Source organism: Tyto alba, unplaced genomic scaffold (genome assembly GCF_018691265.1).
Source record: "Tyto alba isolate M040663 unplaced genomic scaffold, T.alba_DEE_v4.0 Super-Scaffold_2, whole genome shotgun sequence".
NCBI lineage: Eukaryota > Metazoa > Chordata > Aves > Strigiformes > Tytonidae > Tyto > Tyto alba.
This window is the reverse complement of record NW_024881282.1, coordinates 21,862,592-21,882,399: the sequence shown is the minus strand read 5'-3', so window position 1 is coordinate 21,882,399 and position 19,808 is coordinate 21,862,592. Positions and strand designations below refer to the sequence as shown.

The 19,808-nt window shown below is 42.0% G+C and overlaps 1 protein-coding gene and 1 long non-coding RNA gene across 6 annotated transcripts; one reads left to right on the top strand and one right to left on the bottom strand.

The window, feature by feature from the left end:
- Nucleotides 1–1,407: 1,407 nt before the first annotated feature.
- On the bottom strand, nucleotides 1,408–5,064 carry LOC116961101. Its single transcript, XR_004406772.2, has 2 exons — nucleotides 4,958–5,064; nucleotides 1,408–3,103 (listed from the first exon to the last, which is right to left on the bottom strand). It is a non-coding gene; the product is annotated as an uncharacterized LOC116961101 (long non-coding RNA).
- On the top strand, nucleotides 3,102–14,660 carry RNF6 (ring finger protein 6). Of its 5 annotated transcripts, none has more exons than XM_042792736.1 (5): nucleotides 5,342–5,442; nucleotides 5,607–5,797; nucleotides 9,235–9,447; nucleotides 10,487–10,594; nucleotides 11,800–14,660. In XM_042792736.1, exons 2-5 carry the CDS (start codon nucleotides 5,647–5,649, stop codon nucleotides 13,530–13,532), a joined length of 2,205 nt encoding a protein of 734 aa, XP_042648670.1. In that variant the 5' UTR covers nucleotides 5,342–5,442; nucleotides 5,607–5,646; the 3' UTR covers nucleotides 13,533–14,660. The 5 variants fall into 5 exon arrangements, with proteins under 5 accessions (XP_032846614.1, XP_042648670.1, XP_032846613.1 ...); XM_032990719.2 differs by lacking the exon at nucleotides 5,342–5,442 and adding an exon at nucleotides 6,241–7,831 and having other exon boundaries at nucleotides 5,698–5,718; XM_032990723.2 differs by lacking the exons at nucleotides 5,342–5,442; nucleotides 5,607–5,797 and adding an exon at nucleotides 3,102–5,054.
- The last annotated feature ends 5,148 nt before the right edge of the window (nucleotides 14,661–19,808 follow it).

Genomic DNA, 19,808 nt, shown 5'->3' with positions numbered 1-19,808 from the left:
AGGGAGAGGGAAGTAGAAATTACCACTCTTCTGTAACTTTGTACTCTTCTTTGCACTCTTTCATGGAGGCAATAAATATCCAAACTCCTTCACACAGGTCCAATTATTGCATGGTAATTAGTCTGTCCTGACCTAAAACACTGCAGGGTGCAGAGGAAGAACAATGTCTGCTTAGAAAGAAAAGAGGGCATGAATGAAACCAAGAATACAGAATCCAGGCTTGTGTTCTGAGAACCTGTGCTATGTTTTGCATGCTTACATAAACTGCATGGAAAGAACACCATACCTCAACAAATAAACTCTGAGCAATCAAAAACACAATAGAAATAACCTTTCTTCTCTTTCAGACTTCGGTCTTTTTGTAAGAATGTTTACAAAAGGTCTGCTTTTCTGTAAATGTTTCTTTCATTAGTTTTTCATAACATTTGGATTATATGCCTTCCAGATTGAGTGTAGCTGTAAATTTGCTGCTTCTTCACTCTGTTTTCACTTCAGATACTTGTATTGTGGGCAATGTTCAATTTTACCAGTTCAGCTGGATGGTCAGATTTGGAACAGAAAGCACACCTTGATTCTTTTAATAATGAGAAATTAATATTGATATTTCAAGGTCAACTTCTGTTTCATGGCAAGTTGCATACTTCTTGTGCTTTATTTTAAAAATCTGTCACAGTGTAATACAATTTCAATAAAAAGTTAAATTTTGGGTTCCATGCTTAGAAAGACAGACATGGCCAGGCCATGATCTGCTATTCTTGACTCTCAGGTCCCCACAGTGGCCTTTTTAATTGGCAGGATTTCTTATCTCTGCTTGTTTTGCATTCCTTCCTCTCATGCTGTCTCAGAAATCAATTTTAAAATATAGGTTTAACACGTCTTGCTGAATTTGTTTCTTTGGAGATTTCCTCTTTCTCTTTTTTTCCTCTAACATTCATGGCTTGCTTTATCATATACTTCTGCTCCAAGTTTGTGTAATTTCTAATGATTCCTGTACACAAACACTTCTGATATTTTTTGTTTGAAATCACCACACCTGTAAATGAAATCTGAGCTCTCCATCGTAAAGCGACTGTCACTGTGTTAGCACTAATAACATGCAGCATGTTGGAGACAGTTAGCAAAGCGAGCTGTGTGCTGTGAGGAAAGTAGTCAAGGGAGGTTCACATCATTAATCGTCTCCGAATGTAAGGAACATAAGATGCAGCGGATTCTGTACCCGACCTGAAGCAGCAGTACCGAAAGCAAAGTTGTTTTCGTTGCGTGTGTGTTTGCACGATAACGGTCACAGTGTCGGTGTTAGAGTTTGTGAATCAAAGTTTACAGCTGGGAAATGTACAACAAGCTACTTACTCTGTGTTTTGCAGTCTTCACTAATAGAGAAAAACAAAACAAAACCAAACCAAAAACAAAACAGAAATGTCTTTCTTTAATGTATTTGCTTTTTCATCTTTGTTTTTCATAAGTGGATAACCTACAACACTCAATTACATCCCCATGACATTAGAATGTCCACTTGTTCCATGTGCTAATTTGCCAAATTTGAACGTGCTTTTGTTTTTCTGATCATTTTTCATGTAAGAGTAGCTACCTGCTAAAAGTTTTCCATATTCCCAAAGGGACATTCTTTAGCGGTGTGACTAAGGTGTTCCCAGCTTGGTACTGAGTGAAGAAGGGCCAGTTCTGCTAAGTGCAATACATCCTCCACTTTTGCTTAGACCAGGGAAAGCTGAAGGCAAGAGAAGAATGTGGTGGGGTTTTTTTCTTTTCTGTGTGTACAGAAAACAAACTATCATATTTGCACAGTTTCAGTATTTTCCAGAAACCTTGCAGTTGTTAATGAGCAGATGAGTTACCTGAATACTGGCAGCATGTAAGAATGCAATTTGCGTAAAGCAGGTAAGTAAAGTGCTGGTTCTACAAATAGTTTTGTATGGCTTTGGTTTGGTTTGTTTTTTTGTTTGTGTTTTTTTTTTTTTTTTTTCAATTAAGTGTATTTTACTATAAAGTTGATCAGACTAGTGATACGCTTGATCTAACAAGGCATCCTAGATTCTGAGGAGTACAAATTAGTAGCAAACATAAATCAGTACTTTGGATCCAGGCAATGTATAGGAGTGTCGTGCTTGCATTCAATGAAACATCTGTTTGCCAGACTCAGGACCACCTACAGTAACTATCAGCTTGATTGTTTTATGCTCCCAAAGAAGCCAGAGAATCAGTTCTCAAGAGTTTTAACAGGCCGTGAAAATTCAGCCTATGAACTCCTGCCTACTTTTGCTATTGAAAAGAGCCCTACCTGAGGGGAAATAAACCCTGATAGTGAATATTATTTTATTATTTTGTCTTATTTCAGCAAACAGAATCACAGAAATATGGAGGTTGGAAGGCGTCTCTGGATGTTATCTAGTTTAATATCCTGCTCAAAGCAGGGCTACTATTACATTCAGGTTGTTTGAGGCTTTGTCTACTCAGGTCTTTAAAACCTCTGTGGAGGGAGATTCCACAGCCTCTCTCCATCTGACTATCCTTAGGGTGACATTTTTTGTCCTTCTGTTGGTAAAAATCGCTGCTCTGTCTTCTCAGTAACCTCCTTGTTGGTAGTCAGGCTGGCCCTTCGCCCAGCTGAAGAAGCCCTGGTGCCCAGAGCCTCTCACACAGTAAGTGCTCCAGCCCATGACTGTCTTGGTGCTCTTGGCTGAACTCACTCCAGTTTATCAGTAATTTTCCATATCAGGGTTGTTCTACTCCCAAACTGGGCATCATATTCCATGTGCAGGCAAACAAAAGCCATGTAAAGGGAAATAATCACTTCCCAATAATCCACTGTCTGTGTTCCCCTTGGTACAGTGCTCTTAGCCTTCATGGTGCACTCTTGACTCCTGTTTAACCACTGTCCACCAGGACCCCCCATCCTTTCCAGCAGGGACAGTCAGTAAAGCCCCCATCCACTATTGTCCCAGAGGGTGGTCACTCCTAGATGGAAGGATTTGCATTTGTCCTCACTCAATTTCGTGAAGTTCCTGATGGCCCGTTCCTCCAGCCCGTCCAGGTTCCTCTCAAGTACATCAGCTTAATGTCATCACTTTGGTGTCATCTGCACATACTAAGATCCAGTTTAAAAAAGCTGATTATAAGGTTCTGCCTTACTTATATAGTATCAAGCAATAAAATAGAATGGAATAAAGTTACTTTCTAAAGAACTTAATTGAACAATCAAATTAAAACTAGGGTCACAGATTTTCTGTTACTACAAAATTTAGTAATTGCCTGAGGTTTGCTGCCCTCCATAGGCTATTTTCATCGTAGTTCCAAAGATAGTATTTTACTGTGGAAAGCATTGCTACAGTGCAGTAATAATATTCCAGGTAAGATCTACTATTGTTATTTTGTATTAACAACACAGCATAAAATAAACAAATACTGTGCTTAGTTCTAGTATGCTATTGTGAAACATCAGTATGAACAGGACATGAAGACAAAATTCTGCACTGGAGGACAGGTCAGTGGAAAATAAACTAATTCAGTATAAGGTTTCAGTATGGAAATACGTGTTTATTTATCTATCTAAACCATAACCTTCTTCTGGGTGAGCAGCCCATTATGTGGGCTTGATACCAGAGAAGATGTTGTGTTTGACTGTGGAACAATGATTACTAAAAACATAATATGAGAGGAAAAGATTTCAAAAATAGGACAAAAAATAATTGTGGGAAGAAACAAACTTTTCAAAGGGTCCAGGCACTACTTTATATACTCCAACTTCTATTATGAAAGTAAAATTGATCTTCAGGAAGGACATATTTTAATTACTTCAAGCAAAGGTAGTCATAATACAGTACTAATTATTCATACTGTGGTGAGGAACATGAATAACAACGAGGGCTACATTTTTTTCATACAGTGAGCAGCAGGTCTGGCCTCAGTGCTAAGATTGTGTCCCAACTGTCAATTTGTCTCATGGAAACCACATACTGGCACAAAAGGAGTGTAAACTAACATGAAACCTAAATGTAACACTTGCATAAACTCATTTTCTCAGCCAGAATAAATAAGTCCTGGGGTGCGTAGTTGAAGTGGGGAGTGGAGGTATCTTCGTGGACACGGGCCCTGAGCTCTTCCTATCAGCTCACTCAGTGAAGGTTTGTCTCTGCATGGAGACCAGTTGCACAAAAACCTACCCAAACATTGTTTATTTCTGCAAGCAAGTTTGAACAGAAGTATCAGCAGTTCGGATATTCTAGGGATGAGGTGCTTTTAAACAGTTAAAGCTTCCTTCTCATAAAATCCTCTTTTTGCTGATTCAAATAGTTTATGTAAGACATGAAACACGCTCCTCTGTCACAGCCTGCCAGCTTCCACCATGTGTTGAAACAATATGCAGGAGCAACTCAGAAAGTTTGTGGATGCTATCAGCGTATCAGCAATTAGCATATATGCAATTTGTGAAAGAGTTTGCACCTTCTGTGAAAAGATTCTAAGGCTCTGCAAATCGAAATGACTAAAATCACAGCTTGAAACAGTTTCTTTGACGGCACTGAGCAATTAGTGGTTTGCTTTAGAAAATGCAGAAGGTGAAGGGATATTCCTGTGGAAAGAAAGCTAAATGGAAAAGAAGCAGAGGGTCATGGATAGTGTGGGAAGTGTCCCATTTAAAATCCAGGCCGAAGGAGAGAGCAGGGAAAAAAAAGTGATTATAATCTTAATCCTTATGTAATTATTATGAATTACCAAACGAGTTAACTGCAGCTGCAGTCTTACGCTGATTTGGTAAAACGTAATAGTCATTGGCATTATGAGGTTAAACATGATGAGGCTGTTCTACAGCCAAAATGTGCCGTCTTGTGAAAACCTCTTTGTGTGAGTTTATCTACCTTCACAGTCGAGGCTCACACCCACCTGGGCGGGAGTAACCACGCGAGTTTTGACCAACAATGGGTTTGCTACGGACACGCCGTACCTGAAACGACTTCCGCTACGCGTTTTAAAAGGACTGTGGAGAGCCGCAGGCGGGACACAACAAAAAGGCTCGAAGCTTTAACGAGGGCACACGAAGGGTACGTTCCTCACCGCTTCGTCGTTCTGGGGCACAACCCGCGGGTGCCGGTGCAAGGCCGCGGACGACGCCGGCCCGTTCGAGGGGTGCCGGGCAGGCGGGTGCCGTGAGGGGGCCGAGGCGGCGGGGACGGGAACTGGGGGGGGGGGGGGGGCCGGGAGGCACCGGCCGCCTCAGCAGTGACGGCTTCGCCCCCGCCCGCCTGCGCGCGCCGCGGCCGTTGGCCCCGCGGCACACGCGCCTCCCAACGGCCGCCCCCCGCCGCAGCCGCGCGCATGTGCGGGAGGGGCGGGGCCGTGCCACAGCGTCCTCGGAACCGGCGCTGGCGGCTGCCGGCAGCTGCCCGGACCGGAATCGGGGCTGGAGCGGCGCTGCTCGCACACCCAGGGGTTGGTTCCGTTCCGGCGCAGGCGGCGGTTAGGGAAGGGGAGTGCGGAGCGGGGCCGAGCCGAGCCGAGCCGGGCCTCCCCGTCCCGCTCGGCGCTGCGGGCAGCAGGCAGGGACGGGTTCTCGGCTCTCTCTGACCGCGCCTCTCCTCCATCTCCCCGGGCAGGCGGCGGCATGGACGCCTTCCCGGTTTGCCGCAGCGGGTGATGCCGCTCCCCGGCGAGCGGGGGAGGCGGCGGTGCGGGCAGCGCTGGAGGGAGTCGGTCCGGCTGGTGGCGGTTAGTGGCGGGGCCCGAGCGGGGAGTCTGAAGAGGAGAGACGCGGGAGGACGTGCGCCTCCCTGCGCTGCTGTGATTGGTCGGTGCCCATGAGCTGACCGGGTGATTGGGGGAGAGCCGTGTCAGTCACTGCCGTCGCCCTCCCCTCCCCTAGGTGGCTGGCAACAGGCGGCGGCGGGGGCGGCCGGGCCTTTCCCCGCTCCCGTCGCGCCACCCGCGGCTCCCGGCCCCGTGGGCCCGGAGCCTGAGCCGCGGGCCTTGCTCGGGGGTGGGGGCCGGAGAACGCGGGGCTGGAATCCGTAGGCCCAGCTTGCCGGCCTGGGGTCTGGGGGGAAGCGGGCGGCCCCAAGGCCCTGGGCTCGGATCCTTTGGGTGCTCTCCTGCCTGTCGTAATTCCCTTCTAATTCTTCCTTTGTCTGTCTTTCCTTCCCCTCCCCTCTTTCCCCAGGCTCTGGTGGGGTTTTCTGGGTTTAGGTGGGTCTTTTTGGTTGTATCTTTTTTTTTTTTTTTTTTTGGCCAAAGTCGGTGAGATCATTTCGCCTGGAGGCTGCAGTGTGACAGAAATGCTAAAGAGCCTTATCGCTCGGGGAGGCTTCCTCATCTAAACTCCGTAGTCGTCTTGCTTGCAATCAGGTGGTAGTCTTTTTGAAAATGAGTACCTAATTGAATTGGGGGTAGTAATTAATGGAAAGAGACCAAAACCTAAAAGCATAAGGTATACATTGCTTAGGTAAAAATGAGAGTAAATCTTAAGAATGGGCCAGATCAACTATGAATGAAGGACTAAAGGAGTTAGTCTTGGGTTGCAAATTCTAGAAAATATAGATAAACTGTTGACATGTGGCCTCTGTTTCTTTGCAAAGGAAGAGTAATCCTGAGTCATAAATGTATTTTGATTTCAGGTTTTTACATCTTACTAGTTAGTACACTTCAAATTTTCAATAATATGAAATATTTTATGTGCTAAAGTACTCCATTTTGATGCAGTTAATACCCTTCAACTTTCACTACTCTGAAACATTTTAAGTGGCAAAGTGCTGAGTTTTGATGGTGTTTGATAAATATGGATAGTAGTTGTCATCCATGCAGTTATGTTAAACAGATGGGACAACTGAACACTTCACACTTCTTACTGTTTCTAAGTGAGTCATTTAAAGAGTGTGACTAATCATCCTACCATAGAGTTGTCAACAAAACTAATTTTTTTTTCTACCACCCACAAAATCTGAAGAAGAGATTTCCAGATCTGTGGATGAGAAGTGAAAAGTAAAGTACTTCTTTTGAACAACAGTTAAAATTTAGACTGAGGAGGACTACATGTGATGGACTTTACATCTTAAGAATTTCTGTATTTTTTTTTTTTCTATGCATCAATACAGTGGTTTACCCGGAAAGTCAGTTAACTTACTGTGGTAATTGTTGGGCAAACAGTAACACATCAGTTGTTTCAAGGCTTTCATCTAAATAACGACCTTACATGGAACTAAATGAATTTTATCTGACCTCTTCCCCTCTGTGCTTTACCTGTGTCAAGTTGTAAGTCATCTAGGACAGAGGCACTTGAATATTCAGTGTAGTATGGATCGGGCGTTTCCGTGATAATAGTCAAGTGTCAGGGGTGTTGTCACAGTGATAATAGTGATAAGTGTGTTCTTGAGGTGTGGGTGGGAATTGCATTTGTTTTGAGGAAACCAGGGTAGTAAGACAAAGAGCTGGCTGAGAAGTTTGTGCTTAGAAATGTGATCTGAAAAGTAACCTGATTTGAACATGGCCCTTGTGGGAAATGGAAGTCAGCAGTTACCTACAGCTTGTGAGGCTGAGTCAAGAGGGCGACAGTAAATGCGAAGCCCCCACAAATATTATGGGAATAGAAAATGTCTTGAGGGGAAGATACTCAATTTTGATTTCTTTTAAGTGAGTTTAAGAGCGGGGAGGGAAGTATTAAATACATTAAAATGCAGTATTGGACACAGGAGGCAAATGAGTGGAAAGATTGATTGGGAAGAGATATTTAGAGGGCAGTTACCTAGGTTGGGGGAGAAATAGCATATGGGGTAGAAAATGAGGAGACCAAGGATGCATCAGAATGGATCCCACAAAGAACATAAGAAAGGTATATTAAATGTATGCCAGCTTCTGCTGTTGGCAAATACATTTTCTGATTCTTTGTACCTCTTGGCAGCATTGATAAAGATTTGCTCTTAATTGAAAGTATGGCTACTAGTTAGTTGGTTTGGTCTGTTTGTTGTCTCATCACCTTTCCTGTAAAAACTAATTACTGATTGGCAGTGTGCTGAGTGTTGTTCTGTATTTTCCCCATAATTCATACTTGAAGTGACTTTGAATAGATCAAAAAAAATATATATATATATTTACTCAGTAGTTCCCTATTCACATGCAAGCAGAAAGGTGCCATACGATTGGGTGGGTTTGGCCTGGTGAGCTCTTCAGATAAGACATCTCTTGTCAGGTGTCTGCCTCGGCAGGTATTACATTTGGCTTTTGTTAAACAGGAAGCCCCATTGGAAGGATGACACTTTCTATTCTTTCAAATTGAATGTTGAAGAACAGGTTTTCTTCAACATTCTTCCTGAAGAACAGGAAATAGAAAAGTTGGGGAGTGGTCCGAGAGCTGACTGGCCCAGGATTGAGTCCTAACCAGAGAGAAGTGGTAATGGCATAGAAATCAAATGAGGTGATGCTCCTTTCTGACACTGGAAGGTTATTTATGCCTTCTAATAGTGTGGTCCCACTGGTTCAGTATTTGGAACGTGATGAACTACTGTGGGTAAAGTATAGCCCTTTCTCTTTTACATAGTTTTTCTGGAGGTGGATATCCCTTTGCTAGCTAATCATTGGATTAGAGTGTGCAAAGAAAATGTTAGTGATGTAGGAATGTCGGAAGAGTCAGTTCCACCAAAAATTAATCTGCAGGCTTTGTGCTATGTGAGGGGTAGTACCAATGGAGATACTAACATAGTCTTACCTGCTTATCGGTAAATGTTTCAGGTGGAAGATAATCTTCTCTGAAGCAGTAGCTGTAGTTCTCAGAAGTCTATTCTGGATAATTATGGTCCAGTAACTAGGGAGCAAAGTTTTCAATGACAGTTTAGCTTTTAAAATACACCACACAGCTGTTGTATTTCACTTGGGAGAAGGGAAATAGATTTTTATGTTATTCCTCTAAGTTTCTAGAATATCCTTATTTAACTTAAAAAAAAAAAAAAAAAAAGTCTTGTCATTTCTTTTAAAGTTGCTGTACCAACTGCTATGTCCTTTCAGTGAGCAAAGGGGACTTGTAGCTCTTTTTCATCAAGCTAGAATCAAAATAGAAGCAAAATACTTGCAAAATAAATTACAGTGTTGACTTGGCAAGTAACAGGGAGCTTGGTTCATCTTAGTCATCTTTAGCTGTTAATAAACTAGTTTAATTGAAAATGCTGGGAACTTTTTACTGTAAATTAGGTAAATTCCTGCTGTAATTACTGTGCAGTGTAACCTTTTGGTTTTGTTCAGGACAGCCTGGCATTATCGTTATGGATCGCTCTTGGCGCCCTGGAGGAAATGGCAACGAGCAGGCATCTTCACGAGGGCATAGTCATGGTGAAGATGAGAGACAACGACAACTGGAGCGCCTCAGCAGGGAGGAGGCCTATTACCAGTTCATTAATGAACTCAATGAAGAAGACTACAGGTTAATGAGAGACCGCAACCTGCTTGGCACTCCTGGTGAGATGTGGATACCTTGAGTAGAAAAGATGTAATGTGAAGTAATGTTACTACTGTCAGGCACTGCCTGTGGTTCTATGACTCAAGTAGCCTGATGTCTGTGGCTTTGTAGAAAGGAAAAAGCCCGCCATTTCCATTCAAAATTAATGATATTCAGTAAAAATTAATAAATAGATACTAAAGCTGGAATAAAAATGTAACTCAAATGCAACATATCTGTCTATAGCTAAAATCCAAACCCAAATAATTGCTATCTGGTACACTAAAGTATATCTGTTGGTATGTGGCAATTCAAGGGGTTTGTGAGCTGACACAGGTAGGACGCAGGAACAACCACAAACCCATGGATGAAATGCAAATAATAAATTTATTCTCACTACCTTGCGACCCAGGGAATGTCTGCAGCAGCACCCAGGCAGAGGCATGCAAGTGGGGAGGCTGGCACAGCGGAGTTTGCTCCTTGCTAGCCAGAAAAAGGGCAAGAAAGAAAAGATCTCGAACCTGCTGCTTTTGCCTGTGTATATCAGGGATTTTGACAGGCATAGTTTTCCAGTGTGCTTTGATCTATCCCACAGCAGGACAGGTATCTCAAGGATGTTCAGTAAGGTGCCTCTGAGTCTATCACAGGTCTATGTTATCTAAACACAGTCAGGCATACAAAGCTAAACAACAGCTAGTATGAGATGTGTGGTTTTTGACACCCCAGCTTCAAGTCACTTGAGCATGCTTGCAATCCTCTTTGCCAGTTTTCCATTGTATTCCCACAGGGGGCCTCTGAGTCGTTACTGGAAGTTGGCATGCTCTTGATGCACATTCAGCATCTTTTTGTCTTCCACCCCAGTACCTGTTTCCTCTGTTTTCTGTGTACCTGCATTATAATCTCACACTAGTGCTGTTTTCTTTTTGCTTCTACTAATTTTACTTTATTTCTGAAGATTTTCATTCAAGATAGAAAACACTGTTACTTCTTTGTGGCTGTGTTGAGCCAATAATAATAATGTCTTGTCTAACAACATCTACATTTTGATAATTATTTCAGGGGAAATAACAGCAGAAGAGTTGCAGCAACGCTTGGAGGGCGCTAAGGAGCGTCTGGCATCACAGACTGGTCTCGATAACAGAGAAGGTGAAGGTAGAACTGTTGGAGGTAAACGTTCTTCATTCACATATATACACACACATAGTATGTGATGCATAAACATTCTTCTGTACATATATTTAAGAGAAATGCAGATGGATTTCCGTACCACCCATTTCAAGTCTTGTTTTATCATTGTGCCTCTGTAGGTTGTTGTAAAAGTAAGTGCGATTTACTAATTGTATGAACACAAACTTGTAATTCTTCATGAAAAGTGATTTATGTTAACCACTAATTACTTTCTCCTCTTTTCCGGGTTTCCCTTTGCTAGTAAATTTAATAGCATAAAACCAATTTTCATTCTTTTAATTCTTAAAAGGTTTTGTCATGTATGAGTGAAGTTGAAACTGAAAAGAACCTAATTGAAAAACAGTTAATCTCTCCACTGTTCTGTTGTTGTTTCATTTCAGTTTGTTTTAATGGAATGAGGCTTGTATTATGTTCACTGTCTGTCTTCACTTTTCCAGCAATATTGGCTTAATCATTTGGCCAATTTTTGTCAGATTTAGGAGAGGAATAGACAGCTTGGAAATGCAGATGCCAGAGTTCTTGCAGGTTTTGTGCAAGTGGAAAGATGATGGATCCCTTCAAGGGAAAACCTTCACTGCGATCCTGACGATTGGCTTGCTTTATACACATAGCACTAATCACAACAATTGTATCTGTTCTGGAACGGGTAGTTGGAGGAGATTTGGGAGCGGAGCTGTGGATGTTGTAGTAGGAAAAGAGTATATTTACACAAAAGGAGCAAATCTGTTAAAACCATGTATCATTTATTCCACTGCTTACAAAAAATACATTTAAAAAATGTTTTCCAAAAGAGGACAAAATCTGTCGTATGTTTCCTTGCTCTATCAACATTAGTTGACTAGGATACCCTCAAATTCACAGCTTAAGTGAGGGACAGATATTGGACCAATACAACTAACTCTGGACCACCTAAATCTGAACATTTTCTCAGAAGAGGCCATCTGGTCATATTAATTTCCCTCTGTATCTGCTGGTGAGGCAAATTCTAGGTTGAACTGGTGAGTCTTGCTAATCTATTTACATACAGCGTATTTTCAGCAGAATTTGTTAGCAGAGCAAGGTGGCTTTCCTGCTACTGTATTGTTTCTAAAGTTGGGGCCCAGCAAGCGCAGAGGATTTGGAGTGCATTGCAGTATGCTGACTGTGCAGTAGTATGAATGTATGTAATTCTCTGTTTCTCTCAGATTCTGATGTTCTTGGAGAAAACTCAAATGGTGACTCTTTGCTTGAGTGGCTGAACACATTTCGTCGCACGGGAAACGCCACTCGCAGTGGACAGAGTGGGAACCAAACCTGGAGAGCTGTGAGTCGAACAAATCCAAACAGTGGGGAGTTCCGATTTAGTCTTGAAATCAACATTAATCACGAGCATAACAGTTTTGAAACTGCTGCTGAAGAGTATGTGGGTATAGATAGTAGCAGGATGTATTTAGAAAGAAGACATCAAAGACCTGTCAGTCCAGTAACCTCGCGAACAAGGAACAGGACTGCAAGAGGGGCAAACAGTGAGGCTTCAGGCACTGCAAGGACCAGGTCTGTAAGAAGTTCCATGGCACAAAATTCTGAAGCAGCCTATCATCCAATCTCAGGCAGGCTCAGGAGCAGAACGAGGGAGTTGACAGGTCTTTCCCAAGCAAATACTACACGTAATAATTCTGCAGCTACTGGTGAACAAAGAGAAATGCAGGAAAGAGGTACTTCTACAGGAGTCACAAGAGGTAGAACTGGAACTAATGTTCGGATGAATACAGACCAAAGACTAGAAATTTTGCGGCTGAGGTCTACTTTAAGTAGTCGAAGTCGCTCGCCGCTGCAAAGGCGAGGTGATACTGCTCGTTCTGAGGAACATGGGCAGAGGCAGGATCGAAGTGCACAGCAGGTCAACAGAAGCCGAAGACAAACAGCTCAGTCTTCTTCCCAGCCTGCTGAAGAACGTGCAAGAGGTAACACTCAGACTCCTCAACTTCCCAGTGTAGCCCCATCGTCGGGGATAACTTCAGAAGAGGAGTCTAGTAGGCCAGTAGCTGCTGTTAGAAGGCATCCAACAATTACATTAGATCTTCAGGTGCGAAGAATTCGTCCTGGAGAAAACAGAGATCGGGACAGTATTGCCAGTAGAACTCGTTCTAGAGTAGGAATGGCAGAAAACACGATTACCTTTGAGAGTGACAGTGGGGGATTTCGGCGTACGATATCGCGATCAGAACGTGCGGGTATTCGAACGTACGTTAGCACTATACGGATACCTCTTCGTCGGATTTCGGAGACCGGGCTTGGTGAACCTTCATCAGTGGCTCTCCGATCGATCCTTAGACAAATTATGACAGGCTTTGGAGAACTGAGTTCTTTAATGGAAACTGAATCTAGCTCGGAAGTCCAAAGAGGTGGCCATCACTTACCGGATGTACAGTCAGAGCAGAATAACTCGAGTTCGGCAAACAATAGCAGTGATCCGAGCGAGGTTTCGTCTAGAAATGGGCATGCAGTGGAAAGCAGCGGGGAGACAAATGGACAGAGTGATGATATTCAACGCTACGGTCGCAATAATGAAAACCAAGATAACAGGCAGTCTCAGGATGCTAACAACCTAGTGGAAAACGGAACGCTGCCCATACTTCAGCTTGCTCACTTCTTCTTGCTGAACGAAGATGATGATGACGATCGTTTAAGAGGTTTAACCAAAGAGCAGATTGACAATCTTTCTACCCGGAACTATGGGGATGTTCATACTGAAAATGAACTAAGTAAAACATGCAGTGTTTGCATTAATGAATATGTAACCGGGAATAAGCTAAGGCAGTTACCTTGTATGCATGAGTTTCATATTCATTGCATTGACCGCTGGCTTTCTGAAAACTCCACTTGCCCAATTTGTCGGCAGCCTGTGTTGGGGTCTAATGCCACAGACAATGGCTAGCATTATTTATACTACTCAGTACTCAAGGATTTGCTTCTGCTCTATTTATGATGAGCCAGATGGCATGAATTGACTAACGTAGGGGTCCATTTGTGTGGGGATTTTTGTTAAATTTCTTTAAAATAATAGGGAACTTGTCGAAATCTAGCAATGTAAATACTATTTTTCTCCAAGTGCAGATCTAAGAGTACACATAGAACCAAAACAATTATCAGTAAAGTTTATATTTTTTTAGGCAATTTTGTTATGCTAAGCACTTTTGTAAATACAGAAATGCAATAGTTAATCAGTCCTGCTTAATGTATGTTTTTTTAACGGTGTAATGGACTCACTTTATTTAGATTACAAATTGTTTCACACAGACCCACCACTGTGTTGAAAAATTAGTGTCTAAATAGCCATTCATTAGCTTTTTGTTCTAAGAACAATTTCTTTTACAGAGAGTTTCTTGCTGGACATGTTTGCTAAAGATATTTAAGTTACTTGAAGTGCTCATTTTAATAGATTATATTTTTTTTAACATTGAAATATCCTTTCCAAAAACTTGCCAATTTGGTTCTATTTAAAAAATTTTTTGGCAATTTTTGCATGTGGTTTTACACAATGCTTAACGCTGATGAGTTCGTATTCAAAAGCAGATGGGTTAGTGACATTATAAAATGTACATAATTAAATGCTGTCTTTGACAATCTCTGTCTTTTCAATGCAGACAGCCATCAAATCAATGATAATTCCAAGAGGGCATGTCTTACTGAACAGGATACTTGCTCAAAGAATAAATGAGCACTGAGGAAGCCTTTTTACTCTTCCAAATTACTCGATTGATATTCATGGGTTTTTAACTGCCTTAGTTTAGAGGGAAATATTTCCTTGACCATTATATTGTCTACAATATGCATGATTTGTGCATCCTACTCAGAAAGCAAAACGAAGACTTGAAGTGTTTTTGTACAGAAATTTAAGGTACATATATAATATTAGTCCTCCTAAAACATGTCTGAGGACCAAATGGCAAAAGACACTAAAAAGGACAAAATAAGCTTCCCTTAAAGTCCCCAGATTACTGTATAATTAGATATTAAACTTTATACCAGTAAATTATAAAGAAATAAAGTTGCGAAGTAAATATTTGGGGCTTTGTGTGAATTACTGTTGAGCCATATTCTCTAGATAAGAAGGTTTATAATTCGTGTTGTTCGGTCTCTGTTTTCACTATATTCATTACCTGGTTTTCCCCAGCTGTGTAGTTGTATTTCCACAATGTCTGTTAGCTGTTATGGTAGATAAAAATGCAAGGCAAAGCACTCTTGGGACTTCTGGAAGTAAGCTGAATGTTACAAAGATCATCATCTGAGCAGTATTCATCTCCGTCCTTAGAGAAAGGCAGAATTGTGCAATACTCTGTGTGTGTATTCTGAGCAGTAGAAAGAATATTTAAAGTGAAGAATTCCTCCTGACTTTCTCTGCCTACAGGTGGCCTTGACAAAAGCACTTCTGTGCCAGGTGCTTCAGCTAAAACATCTACTCATGACGTCCTTGAAGGGAAACTGAAATCCTGCGTTAAGCTATTGGATGTCTGCTTCAGTTTTGCAAGTGAACAACTTGTGTCAAAAGTTCCACAGAAGTGCCTCTTTTTATTCCTAAAAGTAGTTCTAAGAAAGTCTCTTAAGGGGATTAGATGGGTTTAAGGATATGATTAAGATCTCTTCCGATGTGATTTGGACTGCTAATTATTGCAAACATTGATACCTTTCTTGAGTGCCTCCTTAGCGATATTAAAGAGTGAGGAGATTTAAACATGATTATCAGAGCTAGCTAATTTTTTACATTTTTCTATTCTTTTAGCTCCTGATGTTTACAGTATCTAAATACATGGGTGCCTTCGGCTACTTCTTTGCCTCCTTCTAGTTTTCCTTTATACTTGAAAGCTGCCTGACTCAATTGCCATGTTTGTAGAAACCTGCCTTTGGCTCACCCTTGCCTTGTGTTCTTTCAAGGTCAATTTTAACTTAAATCCTTATTATAGGGGATTTTTTTTTCCTTTGTACTGCATTTTTTAACTAACTACTTGGAATCCTTCTCAACTGCTACACTGATGTGCTAGAGGTAGAGGGAGATTCCCTGTGCCTTCTTTCATTCAGATGGGATTTTGCACAATTTTGTATGTGGTTCGAGACAAGATCCTGTATGACGGGGCACGTATAACTGAGCTGCTGTGGGGGAATATCCAGATTACAGTGAGCGCTTCTAGTAGAAATTGTAGGCTATTGGATAGGAAATACAAAATTTCCCATACTATATTCCTGTCCTGCTGCATGGCAATTGTCAAGTATTTACCCTCCACTAGAGAGGTATGTCAGTTGTTCCTCAACTTTACCAGCAAATTGTGTTGATGGGACTCGCTAAATCTTAGTGGTTCAGTTTGGTATTAGCTTCTGTTACCTGTGTTCCTGTAACATTCAGTTCTACATCACCCCTTCCACCCCCAAATATTATTTTACTTTGTCCATGGCTTGGGGGTGTCACATTCCAACAGTTGTATCTCTGTTTAAGGGCTTTGTTAATTTATTCTCCATGTATTTCCTATCACTTCTCAAACCCATCTGTGTTCTTGATCTCTGAAGCTGCCCATTGCAGTTTTGCAGGTTGCCTTTGTAAGAAGTACTTGTTTTATACCTGCTTTTAGTATCTTACAATCCCTAGTTCTTGTACTGTAAGAAGCAGTGTCACCATAAATAATACCTTGCCATTCTTTCACTTTGCTAGTGACTTTGCCCATGCTCTCTTTTTTTTTCTTAAACAACTGCAAAGTCCTAGTTGATCTGTTTTTCTATAGAAGCTATTATGTAACTACTCTTGTTGCTCTTTTGAAATGGGAGGACTGGTGCTCATGCAGAATTCAAGATCTGAATGCACTAGGCATTACATGGTGATACAACAACTTTCCCCCCCCACACTCTGTGATCTTCTAAATAAATCCTAATACTTTGAATTTACTTTTGATTGCTGCTTAACACTGAGCTGATACCTTAACAAGCTATGCAAAAAGATTTCACAGTCACTTGCCTGAATGTTAATTGCTAATTTAGAAGGGATTATTGCATGGGGTTTTTTTTGTGTACTACTGTACACACTTTTTTTTTCATGGATTATTTTCTATGTTGTGTAAGTCAGACTTTCTCTGCCCTTTTATTATCCTGGGCACCTTGCCTCCTGTGATTTGTTTTAGCTTTTATTACTCCAATAATTCTGTACCATTTGCAGATTTTATCACTTGTTATTTTTTTTCTTTTCTGATCATTTATGAGTATGACACATAGCACAGGTATTTCAGTAGCAGTGCCTTCTAAATCAAAGTTTAGCCATTTATTTCTAGCTATTTAATTAGGAAATTTGTGATTTTTTTTTTTGTTTTTGATTTTTTTTGTTTTTTTTTTTTTTTAGTAAAAGGGGACTAGAGGTAACTATATGAAGAATATCAGGAAGCAAATACGGTAATTTTCCTTAAACTGATACTTGTTGAGGAGAGCTTGAAATCTAAGTAAAGCACTGACTGAAGCTTGTTTGTTAATTATTAAATTTCTTTAGTGATCCCTGAATTCCATCTGATTAGATGAGCTAATAATATGCTTTATCCTTTCTTTTGCTTGTAAAAGGGCTGAGGAGTAAGACTTGCTTATTCTTCATATATTCCATGTAAAGGTGCAATAGCCTTTGCCTATATCCTTTTGCCTGTATCTTCTTCACGTGATGGTTTATCATGTTACATGTAATTGAAAGAAAAAGAAAATCTCTGACAGGTAAATTTGCAAAATAAGACACTTTGTTTACTCCAGTTTTACATAAAATTAGAAAGGCATCAAAGTATATTTGTGCATCACGTTGCTTGCCAAGAGCAAGATGCAGTTTGTGTTGCAGTCTGCTGTTGCTGGAATAACCTGAGGTCAGACACTAAAGTAAGTGCATGTGAGTAACATTGAGATCACTTGCCTAGCTATTAGTAGCTTCATTTTTGCACTATCAGTCAATTTTTGAGTGAGTTTAAACACTTAACATTTCAAAGAGGCACAAGATAGGTTTGTTTTTAAACAGCTTTTGTAAACAAATGTATTAAAGGAACAGATCTCTGGAAAATGGATTGAATACTAAAGTGCTAGAGACCCATTTGCTACTTAGAATGAAGATCAACATTTCCTGTGCTATCCAAAATGTGGTTTTGAAAATTTATGTTCTTAACATGTTACTGGAGTTTGGAGATTTCAATAGTTGTAACTGAGTTTTATTTCATCCCTTTCCTCAAAAAGAAATACCAAAGCCTAGTGTTCAAATTCTGGAATACCACCAGTTTCTTCTGTTCTTTTTTCTTCCAACCCTTGGAAAACTTGACAGTTCCTTCTAGCTAAGATGCAAATGATCCAATAATCCACTCCATTCCTTTCTCCTCTTGAAATTTCAGCATAATTACAATTTCTCATGGACATTTTAATTTCTTTGAGTTGACTTTCAGCTCCCAGTTAGAAGCTTTCCCCGAGTTAAATTCTCAGCTTGTTCTAACAGCTCCCATCAAGCATGTCTTTCTCCCTTTTCAAAGTAACACTTCAGCTACTGTGAAGCTGTATTCATCACCCTTGCTGAGCTCATCTTCACGAATGTATCTCATCTGCTCCTGGCTATCTATGGCTTGTGCTCAGGCAGTGGCAGCTAGGTACTTGCCAGGTGCGTTTCTGGGTCAGGGAAACACTTCTCAGGTTAGGCAGTGCAATCTTAACACAAGAAACCTCAAAGATAAATTTTAGCTCTCCTGCATTGTATAGTCTGTCTTGATGTGTCTAAGGTGGAAGCTGTAACCCGTAGTTGTGGATAGGTCCACACACTCACGTTCTTGCCCAATTGCCAGTCATCAGCTGTTGCACGAGGGATTCACCTGTTGGCGCGATTCCGCCCCTCTCAGGCTTGTGAATGGAAGTGTGAGTGATGATTTAGTCATCTGTGCGATTCCTGCCTGTCAGTTAATGTGAAGTTATACCATCTATCTTGTTTACCTGGCCTGCAGCTGAAAGTTGCCTGCCCCGAGAAGGCGCTTCATGGTGCTGAGTTCTGTCTGTTCCCAGGCGCGCTGGGAAGGTGGCCTAGCCTGGATCACACCTTCCACCCCTTCAGGGGATAGGGAGGCAAGAAGATAATGAGAAACTAGGGGCAAGGAGAAACCAGTGACGCAGTGGAGCTTAAAAGGCCTTTTGAAGGCAGCTGGGAGCTACTCTCAGGAAGTACTGGGCAGGAGAGTGAAGGAGAGGGATTCTCTTCAGCAGCTTTGAGGCACGAGTTTAGGTCCAGGACCAGTGGGAGTGTGAGATGCAGGGCAGGCTGGCACCTGCAGGAGTGTGTTGGGATGTTCTCAGGAGAGTCCTGGAGGCTTCTGTTCTGCTGAAGTAAATAGCAACAGGGTGTGCATGTCCACTCATGTGTTACATACGCCCTAAGAGACTGTTGTTTAACCTGTGCGGTTGATGGAAGGGTCAGAGAAGCTAGGGCCAGGTACTGGGCCCAGCTGGCTGGCCAGTTGGTCTGGCTCCCGGGCTTTATTTTTTCATCTCTTGCCTAGAAACCCAATGTAACATTAATGCCTGGCTTCAGTTTACACTTGAAAGATATTAAACACCTGGAAATTGGTTTTTATGCTTTCTGGCTGCAGCTGAGTAAACGGCCAGATGGGGCAAGTGGTGTTTTATTTTTCACAGTCCCCTTTGATCTGGAAGAGCCAGAACCTGTCCTGGCTCGGAGAAGCTTTTGGGATTCATAGTCTGTTCAGCTCAAGCCTCTACTGCCCAGAGTTTGCACAACAGAAGGCATAAACGTAATATAAATGGATATTTTTATGGTGAGTTTGCTCACGTAAACGCAGGTGACAGCAGCATGGGGGTGCAGCCAGGCCCTGGCACGTCCTTATAGTTCCCAGTGATGATCAGGTGATGTCAGTGCCACTCACCCGTGGTGTCACATCTTTGCTGTAGCCAGTGTCAGCACGATGAGAGCTGGGGAAGGGACGTACATCTGTGCATGTGCTAGCAGGGGTTTAATTTGCTGAGCAGACAGCTTGAGCGCTAACCGGTTCAAACTGGAGCAGCACTTGCCAGCTGTGGCAGCGTGGGGGTGCCAGCTCCCAGCCGTGCCGGAGGTGGAAGACAATAATCCCCTTCTGGCACCCACGGGGAAGGCTCGCTCGCCAGGTGACGTGGGGCAAGGCTGGAGCTTTTGTGTCTGACTGAGCAATCAAGG

Bases quoted from the DNA above. Each gene is read 5' to 3' on its own strand.
- RNF6 (XM_042792736.1), top strand. From the start codon at position 5,647: ATGCCGCTCCCCGGCGAGCGGGGGAGGCGGCGGTGCGGGCAGCGCTGG. The intron at 5,798-9,234 runs GTCGGTGCCCAT...GGTTTTGTTCAG, and splicing joins TCCCTGCGCTGCTGTGATTG to GACAGCCTGGCATTATCGTT. The intron at 9,448-10,486 runs GTGAGATGTGGA...TAATTATTTCAG, and splicing joins CAACCTGCTTGGCACTCCTG to GGGAAATAACAGCAGAAGAG.